General features: G+C 38.0%; 1 protein-coding gene across 1 annotated transcript in view; it reads right to left on the minus strand.

Annotated features, from left to right (window-relative positions):
- Window positions 1–22,598, minus strand: part of LOC120314877 (protein Shroom2-like) — a 306,437-nt gene that overhangs the window by 35,582 nt on the left and 248,257 nt on the right. Inside the window, 1 exon segment of the mRNA XM_039358413.1 lies at window positions 190–939. Within this exon segment, the coding sequence (XP_039214347.1) occupies window positions 190–939 (750 nt within the window).

Here is a 22,598-nt window from a genome sequence, read left to right on the forward strand (position 1 = left end):
GAAATAAATAAATTGTATATAATTTTTGCTGAGGTAAAATAATCTGGTTCTAAAACTGTCTAGGAAGCTTAACATTAAACTGCTAAAATCATGTAGGGACAGTGGCTGGAAACCTTAATATTAAACTGGTGAAAAAAATCCAACAATAAAACGTGACAAATGTTTAACCGTTTGTGTAAGGTGGCTTACCTTGTGAAATTTTCATCCTGAGCAGCCACAGGTGGCTTATCAGTCAGCTTTGGTGGAGCAAACTGTGGTGAAGGGGATCTTGATGTTTCCATTCTAGATTTTAGATGGTAACAATAAGCTGAAGGAAGGGGAGGTTCAGATTTGAGATGTCTTTTTTGTTCTAAATGCTGAAAAACATTTTCTGTGGATGCCAACTTCCCAGTCTCTGGTAGCTCTGCACTTACAAATTTTCCATAATTTTTTGCAGAAACCTGAGAAGGTGACGAGCTGTCTACTACTATATTGGTAGCAGCAGGGGAAGTTTGGGCTGATCTGTTGAGCACTGTCAGCAAAGATTCTGAAGCAAGTGAAGCTGAAAAGCTATCCTGTCGCTCATGTTTCTTATCTCGTTTGGGTGCGGGTAGCCTCTGAGGAAAAGAGCCATGTTTCTTATTCTTAGAATTCCCCTGTAAATTTTCTTCTGCTTTGATATGTGTTAAAAAGTGCTGATTCTTATCTGATATTTGTAGTCCAGAAATAGCAAGAGGCAAAGCACCATAATCTTTGCTTTTCTCATTTACATTTTCCTGTGAATATCTGTAATCATTGGGCAATGTCCCAGATCTACCTCGGCTCCACTGTAATGCAACTGTGGCCTGTCCTACATAGAAGGTCTTTGCAGATACTTTCCACTTGTTTCCTGAACTGTAGTCCTCCCAAGTCCTCCTGAGTTCTCTCAGAGAGTCTTCTGAGTACTCTTTATCAGATGATCTGGAAAAAGGGAGGGATGGGGGAATTATTAAATGATGAATTATTTGAGCATCAGTAAGTAGGGTAAGTTAGTAAATATATTTCTATTATTCAATTATGCCTAACCTTACAGCATTCCATAATAAAACAAATGTACTTTTTGTAATAAAACTGGCTTTCAGAAAACTATTATCAAAGATTAAGGTTATATAGAATCCATTTTGTGACATGATACTTCAATTACTTCACACAAATAACAGAATTGTTATTTCCTTTTCATGTGAACTAAATGAGGCCACTTGAACAAAATTATGCACAGCATATTTTATTTCATTAAATAAATTTCTAGATCTGTAGACATTGATATGTTCCTTTTTCTTCCTTTAAATCATTGCAATAAACTATACTAAAATCAGTTGAAAAATTTAAATTAGAAACAAAAAATACTAATATAAATATAACATAAAAAAGATCATGTAGAAGAGAAGAAATGAAAATATTTTACAAAATCTTGGGAGTTATGTAAAAACAAATCCCCACCCACTCACACTCAAAAGTGAACAATGCTTATAAAGGGATGTTGACACTAACAGAGGGACTTTCCTTCTTTTAAAATCCCTGACACAATGGGAATACAATTTTTAAAAAGCAAACTTAAGCATCCAATTTGAAAGGGGCAGCCACTATTAGAAGTGGGTATCTATATTCCTATACTAGCATAAAAAAGCACCTACATATCATAGATTATTACTTAGTCTCATTCAGCCATTTTCCTGGCATCTGCAGAGTTAGCAGTTTTTGAATATATTTGTAACCAGAAGTGCAGCCATAATAGATAAACTATTATCTCTTACATCTGAAATTCTTAGGATACTATGTGCAAGATTAATATATTATATAATACAATTTTGACAATCAGATTATTCAATGAAAAAAAATCCATACGCTCAGGCCTTATAAATCAAGATATAAATAGACTTATATCTCAAGGATTCTTCCAAATAAAGTCTCCTTCAATATATAGATGACAGGGTAGTGGAAGTTTTACTTTAATACAAAATGGGATGCATAGTATTTCTGGAATTATACTTTGTTTTTTTAAATCTATGAACTAAATTGGTTCAGACCCAAAATTTAAAGAAATTATAAAAGATAAAGGATCCATTTTCAAAATTTCCCTAAGTACACAATAAAATAAATAGCAAAAAAGAAACACATGAAAGAATGAATGTGAGATAAAAGTAATTGTTAAAATGTTATTTGATATTGATATAAATTGATATAAATGTTATTATTTAAAAAACCAATAGTGATGGCAGTAAGAACATTTACAGGATCATATCTGAGATACTGAAATATGTATGAGTTTCATTTAATTGAAAGCAGTTTTTGTACTGCTTTGTCCCTCCCTTTATATTGAATCAGTCAGGTCTTTCTTTTACATTCAAATGAGATGAAAACAGTTATTTTTTTAAAAAAAACATAATAAGAAATGCTGCCTTAGTTGCTTTCCTGAAGACACAATTCCCATTGTGGGAATATGGTGAAGTTTCAATTCCTAATTGATTTGCGTATGTGAAGGGAAGATAAAATGCATGTGCATACTTTGGAATATTGAATTGAATTCTGATTATTTGAATGAAGATATTAGATGATCAAAGTATATTTGATCATCATCAAAGAATTAAACTTAAGTAGAAATACCTCTGAATCTCAGAAAGAAGATACCTTTGCTCTTTGATTAGAGGAGGCTAGAGAGATACTGTAAGTTTAGGAAAGAAGCTGAAACAGTAAAGTAATTCTACTTATAGCTACTTACCAAACAAGAGCAATAAATTAGACATTTTCTAAAGTTAAGTATAAGTCAGTAAAGACAGAAGTTAAAAAACTAGGTCTATATGGAATTTACTTTATCTTTTTGAAATATTTTAGAAAGCCATTGTTTCAACTTCCTGCCAGCTACATAAAAATTATTTAGATAAATATTTACTGTAATAAAGTTTGAAACACTGTCATGTGGAAATACGGCTGATTAATAGCAACAGGAGTACTGTCAAAGTAAAACAACAGCTATAAATGTTGAATTGTGATTATAGTTTGCTTATGGACTGCATATGTGATTTGTTTAGCATGTTGGTGAACAATCTTTTTTTTGTATTATATTTTATTGATTTTTTACAATAATAATCCCTAGTGTTTAGCAAACTGTGTTGTCTGAGTTCATATATTTAAAAACAATCAATAATCATTAATTTATATAATTAATGTTAGTCAATGATATATTTCCTTGATTTCTTTTCTTCCAGTAGTATTCTCCTTTTGTCTGCATTAAACAAATATAATTCTTAATATTTTTGATATATACAAGGTTGAGGATAAACATTTTTCTAGTATTTGTACAACGAACAATAACATCAACATATAATATCTTTTTTAATCGGTTATATTTCAATTGTATTTATAAAAGTCATCTTATTAAGTCATTATGTGTCTTGTTTTCAAAATTCTTATTTAAGCTTAATTTCCCCACTGTATTCAAACCGCTCTTATCAGTCATAATTTTCTCAATATTAATTATTTTTAAATATCCAAACTTTTCATTCACATACACCATCCCAATATTTTTACATTTCATGTATTGTGAAAAATATTATACTACTTATATATTTTATTCCTCTTACTGTAAATCCCCTTTATATCTAAACTTTATCTGTTCTTTTAACCGTTTTCAAACAAGTGTTTAATCATATAGTACTCCATCTGGTAAGTCGAATCAAGTCTCTTAAATCTGACTCTAGCCCTCTTCTTTTGCCAGGTCGCTTTCCAATTCAGTATGTTCAGCTTGCGAGGGGATTTTTGCTGCATTTTTGTAGATATTGTTGGGGATAAAAAAGACAAATTAAGTAGGATATTCATTTTTTGTCTCCCAACTTTAATGATTTTCCTGACAGCTTTTTAATTCATTTTGTTAGATCTTCTTTCTTGTCCTCAAGTTTGTTTTGAAGTCCTGGAAGATAAAACATCTTTTTTATTTCCTTTGTTGTAGTAAAGTCTTGCAGATTTTCTTTTGTTTGTATTAAGTTGCAGTTCTCTTCATTTGTAGCTTCCATATTTAAATCACTTTCCTCTGGTCTGTGTTCTATTATCTGATTTGTTTCTTCATTCTTTATTGTCATATTTGAGTTTTTTAATTGTAAGTTTAAGTTGGAGATATGCTCATTTATATCATCAAAGTTGTTTTTGATCTCCTCATGATTTGAAACAATTGTCATTTGAATCTGTCACAGCATTGCATACATTTTCTCCTGAAATGTGTTTGCTTTGTCTTGAGTCATTGCTCCTGCAGAACTCTGATATTCCAGGATGAGATTTTCAGGAGGGAGTATTAGGTGTTGTTTCCTGTCACTTTTAGATAGATGTACAACATCCATTTTGTCTCCCCCCCCCAGATAGTTTTTCACGGGTACCATAGTCTCTTTGATTAGCCTTGTCAAAACAGCCACTTAAAATCCAAACAATAAAATCTTACCTAGTTCTTATCTTTATATATGGTTTTTATACTCCAGTACGTTTCCAATTATCAAAGCACCATTGAAAGCAGTATTTTGTATCAGTTCTTCTGTTCAGGGGTCTTACAATTATCAATCAACCAAGATTTCAGTCCAGAATTTAACCACCTGAAAGCTTTCCAGTAACAACCCCCTTAGAAGATTAGCCAAAAGTCAAGGTTTTTCTTTTTCTGCAAACAGTTCTTGAGCTTGAAAACTGCAGCTCAGTGTATTTATAATCCCAGAAGGTCAACAGTTTCTAAATAAATATAGTTCTCACTCTGTAGTAGATAGCCCAGTATATTTTCTTTCCTTTGTTCCCAGCTGCTTTCTGTTTATTTAGAAGTCACTGAAGTTCAAAGGAACAAGTTGTTCTCTATTCTGGGCATCTTGCCAATTTCAAATCAATGCAGCTATAGTTTTATGCTTTAATCGCCACTAGATATTAGTAGCTATTTTTTCCCCAACTTTTAAAGCAGAGAATTATTTTCTTATAATTTCATCAATACTCTTTCAGATGTGAAATTTTAACAGTTTTCATGGTTTTCCGATTTATCCAGACTGTAGTATTAACCTCATTTCATTATATTTCTATTCCCCATAAAAAGCCCGCGCTTTAAGATAATAGGGGAATGTGATTTATGACAGTTTATTGGGGGTGGGAATTGCAGTTTGTTACTTTGTATCAGGGGGAAGGGAATTTAGTTTTTGGGCTCAACTATGTAGTGCCGATACTTTGTTTCCTGAATAAAAGATTCCTTAAGGAAAACAATGCCTCAAAGTTCTTTGAAGGGGTTAATCTATCGGAATCATGACATTAATCCCAAAACTAGCATTTTCTATCTTAACCACATTGGGCTCCTGAGCTCCAGTCACTGTCCCTAAGTTGAGGGACAAGCTGACAAAGAATTGGGGAAGATATCAACATGGAGAAGGAAGAAATGCCTGTATCCAGCACCATGGCTGTGGCTGCCGTCTCAGTGGAGGAGCGCAAGCCAGCGCACCAGTGGAGAAGGAATCTTCCCAGGCCTTACAGCTGGGGGCGAGACCCAAAATACAGGAGCTGATCTGATCTTCAGAGTGGATCCTGCCCAGTGAAGACTCCAAACCCCTCGAGACGACCCTGCCAAAAGCAAGTTCTTCAAAAGTGTCCGAAGTTGCTTTACAAGAAGGAATCTCTCTAGAATCACACTCCCCGAGGTGCTTGAGAGTCAAGAAATCGATAACTACTGAGGACTCTGAAGAATGGAAGTACCTGTCTGCAGCCCATAGCCAATCGGTGGAGAAGTTGGTGGAAAGGTTCAAGGGGCTAGAGATGAAGAGTGGGGAGCAACCCTCTCACTCTTCCCATGCAACTGATCACGACGATCGGCAGAGCAGATGCCAATCCATGCCCAAAAGAAGCCCAGCCCCGCCTATGGAGCACAAGCGGCTTCCCTGTCTTCAAAGTCGCCAACATTAACCTCCAGCTCTGCAAGGAGGGACAGTCCCAGCCACCGCTCTGAACACGGTGGCCCAAGACATTGTCATTTCTTCTAGAAGGCCAGATCGCCACAGGTACGGTGAAAGCCCTGACCATTGCTGCTATCGGTCACACAGCCCAGAGCTTCTACATTGGCACCACTCAAGCCCAAAGTCTACACAGGGGGAAGACTCCGATGTGAGCATTCAACATGACATAATGCAACAGCTGTGCAATCTGTTGGCCGGGCAACAACAGGTGAGAGCACTGCAGCAGTTGGGGCCCCTGCAACCATTGGGGATGCCACAGCCACTGCCACTGGGAGGTCAGCAGCAGGTGGGGGTACCACAGCAGTGGGATGGTACCAGCCCCTGAATGTGCAACAACCATTGGGAAGCCTGTATGAACTGGGGATGCTGCAGCCACCGATGGGAGCGCAGCAACAGTTGGGACTGACAACAGCCCCTGAATATGCAGCAACTGCTGGGGGGCCTGCAGCAACTGGGATGCCACAGCAACCACACCGGGACCAATGGGAGGCCTGCAGCAGCTGGGGATGCCACAGCTGCCACCCTTGGGAGGTCAGCAGCCATTGGGAGTGCAGCAGCAGTGGGGTTGGCAATAGCCCCTGAATGTGCAGAAACCGATGGGGGGCCTGCAGCAATTGGGGATGCCACAACCTCCATTGGGAGGTCAGCTTCCCCTGGGAATGCAACAGCCACAACAGGGAGGCCAACAACCACTGGAAATGCAGCCACACTGGGGGGGACAATGATCCATAATGGCGCCACCCCTCAGAGTGATGTTTGACGCTGACCCAGTGGCTAAACAATTTGTATAACGAGCAGGCGCCTGAGTTGGGGAACCTCCCCTTCTTCTTCCTTGGACTAAGAACCAGGTTTGAGGACCCATCCATAGCTCTTAAAGTGGAAACACAAATACATAAGATAATACAAGAGGGCAGACCTGCTCGTAACATAGCAGGTCAAATAGAAAGGTGGCCTGAACAGTCCCTAGTGCACCACTTCAAGGATGGACTAGACGATCACCTTTTCCAAGCCTGTGTCTATTGAGCTGTCCCCAATCTATTGCAAGAGTGGTACCAGGCAGCAGTTAAGATTGGATGTTGAGCTAGCTCATTATAAGAAGCCAATATGCTTAGAAATAGGTGAACACCAGGAGTTCATTCGCTTTATGGTGGCTCTGAAGATGACTGAGGTTGTGATTCTAGGGCTAGCCTGGTTGGACAAATGGAAACAATTTATTTGGTGGGAGAAAGGGATGAGGACTGTGAGACTACCTATAGGGCCCAAGCCCCCCTTAATTCAGCCAATGTTACTGGAGAGTTTAGGCTGACTACTGAGCTAGCAAAGATAGCCACCCTGCCTCAACCAGGTGAGCCACCATTCCCAGTGAATACCGGGACCTAGCAAAGGTGTTTAGTGAGAAAGAATGCAACATCCTACCTCCCCAACAGCCCAATGATTGCTCCATTGAACTGTTACCGGGAGCTAAATTCCCATGGCCAAGGATGTATGCTATGACCCCCCTCAAAATGGAGGAAATGCAGGTGTATGTGAACAGGAACCTAGCGAGAGGATTTATTGAATGGGCCAAATCTCAGGTGGGAGCTCCGGTGCTATTTAAAGAGAAAAAAGATGGGTCGCTTCATCTCTGCATGGACTATAAAAGGTTAAACGCTGTGAGCGTAGAAAACAAGTACCCCCTCCCCCTCCTGAAGGACTTACTAACCCACCTGGTGAAGGGGAGTATCTTCACTAAATTGGACCTGAGAGAGGCATATTACTGAGTAAGACTAAAAGAAGATGAATGGAAAACTGCTTTTAACTGTCCCATATGGAGCTATCAATTTAAAGTCATGCAGTCTGGACTACAGGGGGCTCCAGCTGTCTTCATGCAGCTAATCAACCAGGTAATACATGACCATTTATACAAAGGAGTTTTTGTGTATCTTGATGATATCCTGATATACAGCACAAATATGACTGACCACATAAAACTAGTGTGAGAAGTGCGAAAGAAACTGTTGAATGCCAAACTTTTTGTTAAAGTGTGAGTTCCATCGGACACGACTAAATTATTTTGGCTACAGAATTTCCAGTGAGGGCATTGAAATGGACCCAGCTAAAGTGAAAGCCGTAATAGAATGGCAACCCCCAAAGACTCGTAAGCAGCTTCAGAGCTTTCTGGGATTTGCCAACTTTTACCGATAGTTCATACTATTTCCTTTGTTGAAATTGCTTTACCCCTCACAGACTTACTGAAAACAGGTAAAAAAGGGGGAAGCCACGACCTGGCCAGCAGCTAGTATGGACTATGAACTGTCAAACTGCTTTTGAGAATTTAAAAAGACTATTTGCATTTGAACCACTCCTAAAGCATCCTTGTCCTGGGAAACCCTTTGTGATTCAAGCTGATGCCAGCGATGTGGCCATCAGAGCTGTACTATTGCAAAAGAACCATGATGGAGTCCTATAGCCCTGTGCCTACACCTCAAAAAGTTCACCAATTGTGAGAGAAGGTGGGCAGTATGGGATGGAAAAACACTAAAATTGCCCTGAAAAAGGCTTCTGAGATGTATATAAAGCAAGCTGATAAAAAAGGGGTCCCCAAAGATCATTCCAAGTTGGGGGAAAAGTCTATTTATCCACAAAATATTTACGACTTAAGTTGCCTAGTAAGAAGTTAGGACCGAAGTACATGGGCCCCTTCCCCATAGTGAGAATCATTAACCCAGTCATGGTAGAATTAAAACTTCCCAGACTCCTAGGGAAAGTCCACCCTGTGTTCCATTGTAGCCTACTGAAATCTTTCCGGGGTTCCACTTTATGACCCCTCCCCCCAAGAAAGCACCTGGACAGACTCATTATGAAGTGAAATGTATTCTTGATTCTAGAATTTTTAAGGGAAAGTTACAGTACTTAGTGCAATGGAAAGGATATCCATTGTATGAAGCCACATGGGTAAAATCTAGTGATGTAAAAGCCGACAGAGTCATTAATAGATTGTATGAGAAACACCCTAATAAACTAAGGGGCAACCCCTAACCTATAACTTTGTTTGAATTACAGGATTTGTCTTTTTTGTAAGGGGGGCCAGAAGTCAACACTGCTAACATTGGATGTTCCCACTTTGATAACTGATGAAAATGCAGCCGTTTTCTCTATTCCTTTAACATGCTTTTTCTTACTTTAGAAATTAGGTGCAGCAGAGGCGGGGGGGGGTTGCAATATAAGCTCAGCTAGCCATAACTCTGTGGTGGGAACCCAAGAACAAGCTGAGAATGGTTTGGCGGGCCGTGGAGCTAAGGAGAAAGCCCACATTTTAAGCTAATTGGGGAATGTGATTTATGACAGTTTATTGGGGGTGGGAATTGCACTTTGTTACCTTGTATCAGGGGGAAGGGAATTTAGTTTTTGGGTTCAACTATGTAGTGCCGATACTTGTTTCTCAAATAAAAGATTCTTTAAGGAAAACAGTGCCTCAAAGTTCATTTGAAGGGTTTCATCTGTCGGAACCATGACACAGTGTTATCAAAAATGAAATCTTCATTCAACAAGGAGCATGTATATATTACAAATGGCTATTTTTCATGCAACACATGCTGATCATATTACCCTGAAAAGACAGGAGCTTACTGTTCAAAAAGGACAAAAGAAAGCTTCAAGCACCAGAAACACTCAGAGGCAAAACTCGTAAAATGTTACAGCAGTGGTTCTCAACCTGTGGGTCGGGACCCCATTTGGGGTCGAACGACCATTTCACGGGGGTTGGCAAACAACGCAGTCTGCCATTTCTTTCCCCTTTTCCTTAGCTGTGCTACTCTCTTTTATTCTATTAGCTTTTGAAAGCCAATAGAATAGACTCTCTTGAATAGAGTCTAATTCTATTGGCTTTCAAAAGCCAATAGGAATTGTCCAGGCTGTCTCTGCCCTGCTGAGCCCGCCAAAAGTCCCATTCTGCAAATGGTGCTGCACCAGTTGAGTAGTCCTCGACTTATGACCGGTTGAGTAGTCCTCGACTTACAACCGGTTGGGGTCGTGGCATTAAAAAGGTTGAGAACCACTGTGTTACAGCTATATTAACTTTCAACAAGCACCCTGAAGAATTTACAAACACAGCTTAGAAATGTAATTCAATGTGACTTAGGTCATTTTCCTCTCACAAACAGCAGAAAACCATACACACACAAAATCTAGCTCCTAAAAATAATGAATTTTAATTAAAAAATAAACATACCCATTCTGGAAAACGTATGCCTATAAGCTTTGTATAAGGTAAAAAAAATCGCCTAGCATTTTAAAATCTCAATCTATGATAGGTGAATCATGGCATATGTCTATGCTTAATCAAATATTTTTTGGTTGTAGAGCACGGGTGTCAAACTTGCCACATCACGTGACGTGTCATGACATTTTTCGCATTGGCGGAGCTGGGGTAGGCGCACCTCCTCATGATGCAATCAGTCCATGGGCCAGCAGTTTGACACCTCTCTCTACCAAAACAAACTGGTTGTTGTTCTGCTATCTTACATTCCAACAGTTACGTCACTTATTTTCTTAGAGTGCAGAACATACATTGAAGCAATTTAATGTTCTCTTTAAAATAAATTAAAGCAGGGACTTGGTTTACTACAAAACCAGGGTCTCCCAATCTCTTATTTTGTGCTCATTAAAAATTAGCAGTATAGACTGCAAGGTAACTCATCACTAGTAAAATGTGGCTTTTATGACCTTTGCATAAAAGTTGAAGCTGATAAGGCAAGGCCAGATGAAACTACGATTAAAAAAATTGAACAATCAATACCCAATTTCGAGACGGGGAACACACTGTCCAAATTTCCATTTATTCAAAAAGATGATAAAAAAGCCCTAGAATTGCAATCTTGGAAAAGATGCATATTTGATGCTGTATTTCACAAGAAGTAGATCTGTATATTAGCACACATGGGTTTTGTCTTGCCTACACTGAAGAAACTTCAGTGAGTTTCTTCCTAAGCAAGTCTATGAATATAGTGATAAGTTCTTTTATGAATGTTAAGTGGATGCAGTGAAAGTAAAGGTAGATCTGAGTATTTTCGTGCAAAGGTTACACTTTGCCCCATTTCCCTATCTCCCCTTGACCAGTTCATCAGTGTCCAATAGTATGTTTTTTTGACTGTTTCATATTCAGTTCCCAATATAGGTCTGGAGAATTCAGATTTATAATCAAGCCTCACATGAGATTCAAAATCGTACTTTTTGAGTTTCTATATATTTGCTATTCTCTCATTCAGGGCTTTTTTTGTCATAGAATTCCCAGAACGGAGTTCCGGCACCTTTTTTTTTTTTTTTTTACAAAAAAAGCACTGATCTCATTTATGTTAACTCTTATATTTAGTAGATATATAAATCTGTGGATCATAGAAAAGTACACTGTCAAGGAATTCTTAAAAATTGAGAGCCAAATTTGTTTGAATTTCTACTGGTCTCATCTATCGGACCCATGACATTGGGTTTAAATACAAATAAGTATTTAAAGAGGTAGGAGCCAGGGAAGTTAGTTGGAAAGGATATAGCCAAGATTTTGCATGGCTGCTTCCAGGACAGTAGTAATACAAAAGACAATGTACAAAGCTACAGGTTTTTTGCTGGACAGCATATTTACTTTAAAGTCTACTTCTAGCTAAATGGAAACAGATATATGAATTTTGCAGACCATAACTATTATATTCTTGTGTGGGCAAATGTGATAGGACTGTTCTTCAATTCATTCAGAACGAAAGAGAAGATAATCACATTTGAAATAATTACATCCAGAGCTCAGAAAACAGATCCAAAATACTTGCTTATCTCTTCTACTTTTTGGAGACCAAATATTCAACAGTTATTTGCAGAATATCTTTAATATCATTTAAAATCAGTAAAACACAGAAGAAATTATATATCAATAGTAAGCTGCTGAATAAGGATTTTAAATGTAGACAAGGAAAAACAGAAAAATGAACAAGTTGATATAAAATACACCACATTATAAAAATAAAGACTAATGAAGTGAACAGAGGAATAATCCAAGAGACAGTCTAAAGTGCCAAAGAAATAAAATTTGGATTTATAAAATCTATTTAAAACAGTTTTCTAACTCTCTTGCTCTTGCAGTATACTATAAATTTTCTAAGGTAGATTTATTTTCATGTTCATTAAACAGTATTAAGATTTTCAATCATAATCCAGAAATACTTTTAAGCAATCCTACAAATACTGTACATTTTTGCTCCATGCAGTACCAGTCATCCTTCTGATAGATATAGGCACATGCACATTTTTCTCCCTCCTCATTCCTGCTCTGCAGAAATATATTTAATACCAGTTTGGTATTGATCTAATCTGAAAATATGCAATGTAACATTTACTGAGGTTAAGCAGATTTGGATGTAGCTATTGCCTTGGTCACAGACAAGTCTTGAATCCTAGGAGCATTGCTTTGAATTCCATCAAAACTTTTTCTATGCACCTAATTAGTTTATCACCCAATACAATCCTGAAGAGTACACAGAAGCAGTCTGTAAACAGCCAAGGATTTGGAAGAAAATCAGATCTAGCTACCATATGCAAAGATGGTAGTTGCTCACCTTTATTCAAGATGGCTAGATATTTCAATCAAATATCCCCAAATTCAGAAGGGTCCTGCATTCTAGCAAGATTTAATGCTCTTCCAGCAACTATTCTTGAGGGGGAATGACAGGATATCCAAATAAAGAATTTGTCCCAGTGGTAAAGGAGTTCCTGAAATATTAACCCATGTTTTGTTATATTGCCCTTATTACAAACTTGTCTGATTGCAGCAAAATACTGGTCAACATGGTTATTTCTCTGAGTGTGTCTAAATTTTGTTTTGCCATTTGTAAAATATGACACTCAAGCTTTATAAATATATGCTGTTGTCAATTACAAAGGTCTAGACAATGTTGTGCCCAATAGCAAAAACAGATAAGAATATTTTTTTGCTCAACCAGAAACCTAAAGATTTTGAGTTCTAGACCTTCCTTAGCTAACTGGGTGACTTTGGCCCAGTCACTTTGTCAGCCCAACAATAGGATTGTTTTGGGAAAAATAGGGAATAGAAAGAACTGTATATACAGCCTTGAGTTGTACAAAATAAAAGTGGAATGTAAATCTAATAGTAAATACATTCTTACAAATTAAATATAAAAATGCTTTCCTAAATAGATTCTGCACATTTAATTTCTAAATCAAAAATGCATATTTATTAAATTACTTTATTAAATATTTCACTTTCTGAAATCATAACATACCTGTGACATACAAGACAACATTCACAATAATAAAAATATAAACTATCCATATAACAGAAGGAAATCATGTCTATCATCATCATCACCAAGTCATGGACCCTCAGGACAATCCTATCCCTTGGATACTGAAGCTGACAGTCATTTTTGATGAATAAACAGCAACAATATATTGTCTGGGTTCAAATTCAGCAAGTTTCTTTTCAGTTTCTTTTTCCCTTTTATACTGTGCATGTTAGAGAAAGATTTTGACAATATTATAATTGTGGACCTAGGATAACAATGTATAATCATCACATACTGATAACACTGCAAACTAAACTGATGGATTATCTCTCAGTGGCTTTATATAGATGTTGAATAGTAGGAGATATAAAACCAAACTCCATTCTAGAAGTAACAGGTCACTAAAGCCAATTTTTCTCTCACTAATACCAACTGGAACCAAGTGCTAAAGAAGGAGTGTGCCAGCCTTCCAGATAATCAGGCAACTAACAGGACTAGATGAACCAATTCCACTTTATTGTAAGTATATTAATATAATCGGGCAAATGTGAAAGTACAAACTTCCCATCAGCCACATTTAACTGCCTGCTCCATTAGAATGAGTTCTTTCTCAGTTTCTTTCTGTGACTGTTAATCAATTGTGGCTTCCTACCACTCTTTTCTGATTGTTTCTTATGCAGTATCTCTTCTTCTCTTTCCTCAAGGCCACTAATGCATTTCATTACAGAGTAGAACCATTTAAGATTGTGGTCCCAATTCCCAACTTTCTGAAGCAACCGCCTTGGTCAATTGCATAAAAAGCACCATGTATGTTGCTGAAATGAAACAGTTCCTCAGTCATTACAATAGTTAAAAAAAGGATCAGAAGAACCAAAAGCATTAAATCCTCATGCAGTGCTTTACCCACTGTGGTATTACATGAAAATATTTAAGGAAAGTGCTTCAATATCACCTGTTTTACCGTGCTGGAAATGTAAATTGGCAAGAGGGACATATTACCACATGTGGTGGGAGTGCTCAAAAGCCCATGACTTTTGGAACAAGGTTAAAAACTGGCTGGAAGAAATACTAATGATAGAGGTAGAGCTAAAACCAGAACTCTTCCTACTAGGCATAACTATGCAGAAATACAACAAAGGGATATTGTACTTGATCTACATATTCTCACGGCTGCTAGATTGGCATATGCACAAAACTGGAGGAATAAAGAAATTCCAACAGAAGAAGAGATTTTATATAAAATCTTATCGTGTGCTGATATGGATAGTCTCACAATGGAAATGAAGGACAAGACAGAGTCAGATTACTTTGAAATCTGGGACAAATTCTATTGTTGGTGTGAATCAAGGAGAACTGTTCGGGTTTTAAGTTAGTGTTAAGCTAGAGATATATAAAACTCTATGTCAGTATACAGAGAAACAAATTAGAGACTGTATTGTATAGAAAAATATGTATATATAGAGATTAAGAATTATATGTATGATGAGGAACAAATTGTTAGGAATATATATACTGGAATGTTACATTATGTCCATCCTTGTTTTAACTGTTTTATAAATAAAAAACTTTTAAAAAAATACCACCTGTGTTACATTGGATATCAGGATGGCTGGTATATAAATTCAATCAATGTATTAATAAATAAGGATGAGTTTCAGTTAATTTCAGAGTGAAGATATCTGTACAAAGTCATGATCAGTACTGCAGGAATAAGAACAAACACATATTATATAAAGGAGACCCTTTTCACTGAAAGCAAATGAAATCAAGCTCCTACCAGAGAAATCTTTTCTATTTATCAAATTGTGTTAAATTACTGCAATATATAAACATTAGCTTCTATTCATTTTGTTTCATGAAGATTCCATCCTTGTAAATGCAACCCAGCAAGCAGAAAAATGAAATCTGCTCCAAACTCTGACTCACTGTCTGTCATACAGATGGCTTTGGTCATCTGTATGACAGGCAAGTGGCTTGTTTTTGCTTTTGCATTTTTTTATTTCATCAGAAATTCTTGACCTGGGGTGCTAAGGCTTTAGGTTTTGAAGTATTGTGTTCTTTTATTTTATTAAAAGTTTTACAAATTTAATACAATATAACCCAGACCCCTCCCACCCCTTCCCCCCTCCCCCACTTCCCAGAGCTGATTACAGGGTAAGAAATAAACAATCATAATCTAACTAACATTACCCAACTATACTATCAATCAATCTATAACATACTTTAACTCCTTTTCAAAACAAATGTTAAGTAATTAAAAACAAAAATAAAAATATAATTAAACCATAACACTAAAAATAATATAAATTCAACCATATTAAACTATTAATAATAATCTAAAATCTACTCATAAGCAAGATAATACTTTTCAGTCTCATATTTCTTTTGAATATAATCAATCCATCTTCTCCAAACCGAAATATATTTTTCTTGTGAATGGTCCTTCAAATAGGCGGAGATTTTCGCCATTTCTGCTAAATTAGACACCATAAGTATCCATTTTCCATAGTAGGCAAATAATTTTTCTTCCAATATTGCCCCACCAATAATCTTGCAGCTGTTATAAGATTCAGCATCAAATTGATTTCTTTAACATCAAAATCAACCATAATACCCAACAAAAATAATTGTGGAGTAAACTTTATCTTTCTCTTAAAAATCTTTTGAATATTCCACCAAATCTTAATCCAAAAAGCTTTTATATCTCTACAAGTCCACCAAATATGAAAATAGGTTGCATCTAAACTTCCACATCTCCAACATTTGGGCTGTAAATTGGGATACATGCGGGACAACTTTTGGGGATCCAAATGCCATCTATAAAACATTTTATAAAAATTTTCTCTTAAATTTTGCGCTTGGGTAAATTTTACATTTCTAACCCAAATTGTCTCCCATGTATCCAATAAAATCGGCTCTTGAATATTTTGAGCCCATTTAACCATACAATCTTTAACTAACTCCATTTCAGAATCCAATTCTATTAAAACATTATAAATTCTCTTTATATGGGCTCAAGTTTGATCTTTAATCTGTTTTACCAAATTCACATCCTCTAAGGTAATGCCAACCTTTTGATCTAAACCACCTAACTAACAATTGATTATACTGAAACCAAGAGTGTACAATATTTTCTTGCTTCAGCTCAGTTAAAGACTTTAGTTGCCAATCCTTCCCTACCAAACTAAGTAATTCCTTATAAGAAATCCTATCCGACTTCCGGTGGATCTGCACGGCGATGGCGGCTACTTTGTAGCCATCCTCCTGGGTAAGTGTAATGAACCGCTATGAACAGCAGACATCAGCTGTTCAGCAGTTCAAAATCCCCCTACTGGGCAAAGAGGGGGGGGTAGAGGGTTGTCTGAATAGTGGTAGAGCCTCTTATGTACCCCCATTCTTTTTTTTGGGGGGGGGGGTGACAGAGTGCTCCCACGGAGTTCAGACTGTCTCCGCTTCCCAGCTGCTTTTGTCCCTAGGGACAAAACAAGCCGTTGCAAACACCTCCGCGCTTAAAGTGATCTGGTGAGGTTTTTTTAGAAGTGGACAGAGTTGATTAGAGGATTTATTTTTTTGCTTTCTTTGACTTTATATGCATTTTAAGTTTAAAGATTTATTTTCATGTTTATATTCTCTCCTTTTACTTTTTACTTTGAGCTGAAAGGGAAAGTAAAATGGCGATCGGCAGACTTTCCGGCGTTTTTTTTTGTTTTTGTTTTTTTGGGAAGTTAGAACGGCGATCGGTTTCTTCCTTTTTTTGCCTTTTTAATGACTGGATGGATTTTAGAAGCATTATTATTTTTGTTATTTAACTTTTTAGTTTTGTTTTTTGTATTTTTAACAGTCTGGCTTTTTGGTGTTTAAGACTTTTAAAAGGCAGGCTTTTTGATGTTTCTTCTCCCCCTTTTCTTTCCTTTTCTTTTTAATGATTGGAATGGATATTTTAACTCCCTTTTTTTTAACTCCCTTTTTTCTTTTTATCATAATGATTTTTCTTTTGAGGGAGTTTTGATTTTTTTTTGAAGGAATTTTTGTAACTTTTAAGAAAGAGTAAGTTTTTTTTTTAAGATGGCTCCAAAGCGCTCAGGAACCTCTACAGCTCCTAAATCAATAGTTCCACCCTCTTCTGTGGCCCAGCTAACAATTGTGAAGGATTTGCAAGATATGATGGGAAATGTTATAATTCAAATTAGGGCAGAAATGAAAAAGATTTTAGAGGAAAATAATAAGACTTTGAGGCAAGATATAGTTTTGGCTTTAAAAGGAGTTGCTTCTGTTCTTGAAAAGTTGAATTCCCGTGTGGAAGAAGTAGTTGAAAAAGTGGAATTAATGGAGGGAAAAATTGAAAGTATGGAAAAAGAAATGGAAAATGAGATTCTTATGCTTCAATATGATCAAATGGAATATGCCTTAAGAATAAGAGGCTTGGGAGAGTCTTTGCAAGGAGATCTGAAAGAGATGGTTGCAAAGGACTTTGCCGTGATTTTGAATAAAAGAAAGGAGGAAATATTTAGTGAAATTGAAAAATTATTTAGAGTTAACTCCGTGGTGGCAGTGCAAAAGAATTTGCCAAGAGATGTGGTAATTTATTTTGGAAAAAGATCTTTACGCAATGAAATCATACAAGCTTTTTATAAGAAGAGATTTCAAATTGCTTCACAAGACGTTATAATCTTAAAGGAGATCCCACCCAAAATTTTAAGAAGAAGAAAGGACTTTGTTTTCTTAGCACATGAACTTAAAAAGAGACGAATTTCGTTTAGATGGGATGTTCCGATTGGAATGGTGGTGAACTACCTGGGGATATGTTATAGACTTAATACTGCTGCTCAAGCAAAAGATTTTTATACTTCAGTCCTTTCAATAGAAAATTCCAATCTAATTGATCAAAAGCTTTCTCAGCATCTATAAATAGTAAAGCAGCAGGGATTTGGTTGTTCTTATCCAAATACTCTATTAAATTAACAATTTGTCTTACATTGTTTTTCATATATCTCCCCATTATAAATCCAGATTGGTCAGTATGAATCAATTGTTTCAAAACCTGCATTAATCTATTTGCCAATATCTTTGCAAAAATCTTATAATCTGTATTTAAAAGAGATATAGGCCTATAATTTCTAGGTTGGGACAGATCCTGGTCATCCTTCGGAATTAATGATATGAAGGCCGTTCTCCAAGATGGAGGTAATTCTGCTCCAGATAAAATATCATTAAAAAGTACCTTTAATGGTATAGTCTTTCTTAACAGTGTCCTTTCAGACAGAGAAATGGGATTCCTCTGCCATTTTCCCCCCTCCTTTTATTAAAATAATAAGTGGAGAAGATATTAATTCTTTTTTGAGTTAAAGTTCCAAAGTATCACAATTCTGCTCCTCCTGAACAGCTCCGTCTGCTTTAGATTTTACTCACAATTCCCTTTAAGCAGTAGATGTGGAAGCAGTGTCTAGCTTCGTTCCGAAGAACAAAGGCGTCCAGGGATGCGGAGATGATCCAGCCTCTGAGGGAGTTCTCACCCTTTGTCTCCCAAAAGAAAATTTTGGGGAGACTAGAGGAACTCGACCTCTATCTGGAAAAACTCACCTTCTTCCCTTCTCCCGGGAAGAAAGGTTACAAGCCTGAAAACAGCTGATGATTGCTGTCTTTGCTGGCTTTAACGCATTCCCGAGACGGATGGCTAAAAAAAGCCGCCATTGGCGCGGCGATCACCACCGGAAGTCCGTATTGTGTTCTTTTTTAAACCTCTCAATACTCCAGTTCCATAAATATATTCTGGTTTTCAAATGTAATATTTTTATCCCAATGCTGCCCAATCCACAGATTTTAATGGCAGTATAAGGAATCTTTTAACAGGAAGGCAAATATATATGTCCCAAGATAATGATGAAAAGTTGAATCTGGATTGGTCACCAGGACCAGAGATTTGCTCTTCTGAGCTTTCAGACTCACGCTGGAGCCCATTTTCAGGGAACTTCTCTCTACTGGAATATGTGCTTTGGGCTATTCTGTGAGTCATATTTATGTGCTGCTTCCTATTGGTTGATTGAAGTGTTGATGGCTAGCAATTGGGTGTTGTTTCCTTGTGCTGCCAAGCCCTTGGCTCCTAAGTACTTGATAAGCTGGTGGTAAATCAGCACTCTTGTTAACTGACAAGGGGCCCATTTCCCAGGCTTGAATCATTTCCCTAGCTATCTTTGTACCTGCATGGCCAATGATCTTAGTAGCTGCTAAAATTAAATGTGTGTCCTTGTTCATTGCAACGAGTTCAGACCAATGAGTTCAGGTCTCCTTGTCTGACTGCTCACTTGTGTTCTTGCAATCAGGTGGTTAGCTTCCTCCCCGTTTGTCCTACATAGTCACAGGGACAATCCATGCAGGGAATCCAGTAGATTACATTGGAAGCATCTCCCACCTCCAAGCGATCTTTACAACGTATAATTGGTCCTTATATGGTAATCTCTGGGCAGTGTGCAATTGCCACTTGCAGATCTCAGAAGCTGCATTCTACTGCTTCTGAAATGTTTTTGATATATGTGTAGGGACCCACTTCAAACCCCTTCCCAAGAAAGCAGGACTCTTGGAACAGTTTCTTTCCAAAAGGAACTTTTATTAGGAGAAGCTGATAGCAGGCATGATAGGCAGGATCTGAGGGTTTCCCACTCAGATCTATAGTTTAAAAGAGTCCCAAGCATAACCCCACCCCAATAGTTCATCTGGTCAGTTTGAATGGTCCAATCCCCAGGTGTTAATTCCGCTGTGGGAAAGGAGCTGATAACGGGGTCCTTTCCCATGCTTGTGAAGATATTGATGGGTCTTTGCACCTTCCCTTCCGTGGCGAGAGATAAGCCAGATGGCCAGAGGGACATTCCTTCTCACCCCAGGTTGGTGTCAAGGGGGAATCAGTTCAAAGAGCAAGCAGATAGAGGAAGTGGAGAGGATACATTGTAGCAGCTAAGTGAAAGAAAAAGATACAAAACAATTCCCTCAAGCTTCCCCCTCCCCCCAGGAGAATGGCAGAACCCTCAAAAGGGAAAAGAAAAGACTAAACCAGCTAAAGTTCCCCCTCCCACTAAAGAAACGGGTTCTGACAGTATGGCAGGGTGTTGGTCTTTTACCTTTTTCTTTTCTTTTCTTTTCTTTGCATTTTGTGCAGCCATCTTGTAATAAATACTTGTGGGTACCCATTATGCTTGAATTGTTCATGAAGGTATCTTCTCTCCAGTTGTTTAGCTTGCTGGGTACTACAATGGGTTCTCATTCTGCCATATAGTGTTCTGACGCAGATCTTTTTGTAAAACAGTGGTTGGTTACTGTTGAAACTAAGAATGCATAGAGTGTTGGTGGTCTTACGATAAACTGTGGTTTTTAGGCTTCCATCTTCCTGACTGCTGACGAGCACATCTAAAAATGGTAATTATCTAGACATTTCTTCCTCCATTATGAATTGTATGTCTTGGAAGATGGAGTTCAATAGCATATGAAAGTCTTTCAGTGCATTTCTTTTGATGATGAGAAACGTGTCGTCCACATAGCAGCACCAATGTTTAGGTGTTTAATTTTGAAATGCACAGTGTTCTAGTCCATGTGTCAGAACCCCTATTTCTTCCCTTCCCTATTCTTCCTCCTCATTTTTGGGTTCTGCCTTTCTAATGGGGGGAGCCCTATGGGTATTTGCAGTGTATTTCCTTTGCTTTGTTCCTTCTTCTTTGAAGTATCTTTCTTGGGGTGAGAATAGAATGTGCCTCCGGCCATCTGCCTTATCTCCAGGCAGAGGGAATAAGCCACAGAGAGACCTGACAACTTTGAGAGTGGCGCCTTATTGGTTCTTTTCCACAACAATTTGACACCTATGGATTGGTTCTGTTTGAATTGGCCGAATGGACTGTTGGGGTGGGGTTTGACTGGGTTTTTTTAATCTATCATTTTGCACGGAAAATCCTCAGATCCTGCCTTACTTTCCTGCTGTCAATACCTTCCGATAAAAGTTCCTGTTGAATCAGTGCAAGTTTCAAGAGTTCTGCTTTCTTGGGAGGTTTAACTGAGGCAGCTCCTTACATTAGGCAGGATTTGCATAGTAGCCAACCTGGAGGGAAAAAATACCCTATTGTGGGGACGGTGCAAGTGATGTCTAATCATGGCGGTGATAAGGGAAAGAGTGAGCGCTGGTTGGAGGTCCCCCCTGAAGGCTTTTGACTCCTCCAGCTCAGCCGACAAATCAGAGACCAGGGAGAAGGAAGTGGAACCTGAGGGTGAATTGGAGGACAGGTTCCCAAAAGGAAAGCCCACATTCAAGAAGTAGTGGTGATCAGGGATTAGAGGGCATGCCCAAAGAATCTAGCTGAAGTGCTCAGCAAAGAGCGGATGAGTTGATCCCCCTCATCGTCTCACAGATTGCGTCATTGAAATCATCCCGGAGGCTAAGCTGCCCAAGCCTAAACTCTACTCAATGACTCCCCAGTAGTTAGAGGAACTGCAAAAGCTCATAGATAAAAATTTGTCACGAGGCTTCATTCAGGTGGCAAGACCAAAGATGGCCTTTCCAGTACTGTTTCACAAAAAGAAAGACAGGTCTCTTTGCCTCTGCGTGGATTATAGATCTTTGAACGCAGTATGTGTGAACAACATCTACCCCTTGCCATTCATGAAAGACGTGCTAGCCCATCTCTCAAAGGGAAAGATTTTCTCTAAACTGGACTTACAAGAAGCATACTACCGGATTAGAATCAAAAAGGGGGATGAATAGAAGACTGCATTTAACTGTCCCTTAGGATGTTTCCAATTCAAAGGGCTCCCGTTCAGGCTGCAAGGGGTGCCAGCTGTCTTTATGTAGCTGATAAATGAGGTCCTTCATGAGCACCTGTAAAAGGGGGGTTTGGTGTACTTGGTGATATCCTAATTTATACCAAAATGAAAGATGAACATGTCAGATTAGTCAGGGCAGTTCTGAATAAGTTCTGTGCAGTCAGCTCTACGCCAAACTCTCAAAATGCGAGTTCCACAAGGAAAAAAATCGACTATCTGGGTTACCGTCTTTCCCATGAGTGGGTGGAAATAGATTTAGAGAAAGTGTGGGCTGTGCTGGAGTGGGTGCCACAGCGGACCAGGAGGCAGCTGCAAAGTTTCCTGGGTTTCTCTAACTTCTATCAGCAATTCATCCCCTCTTTTGCGCAAGTTGCACTCCCCATTACAAATTTGTTAAAAATGAAGGGGAGGACAAGCCAAAACCCACCCAGCCACTGAAATGGACTATGGAATGCCAGGTGGCATTTGAAAAATGAAAAAGGCTTTTCTCTGCCAAGCCGGTGCTTAAATATCTGGATTCAGAGAAGCCATTTGTCATTCAGGCTGATGCCAG

Source organism: Crotalus tigris, unplaced genomic scaffold (genome assembly GCF_016545835.1).
Source record: "Crotalus tigris isolate CLP2741 ecotype Arizona unplaced genomic scaffold, ASM1654583v1 scf7180000019016.1132606, whole genome shotgun sequence".
Lineage (NCBI taxonomy): Eukaryota > Metazoa > Chordata > Lepidosauria > Squamata > Viperidae > Crotalus > Crotalus tigris.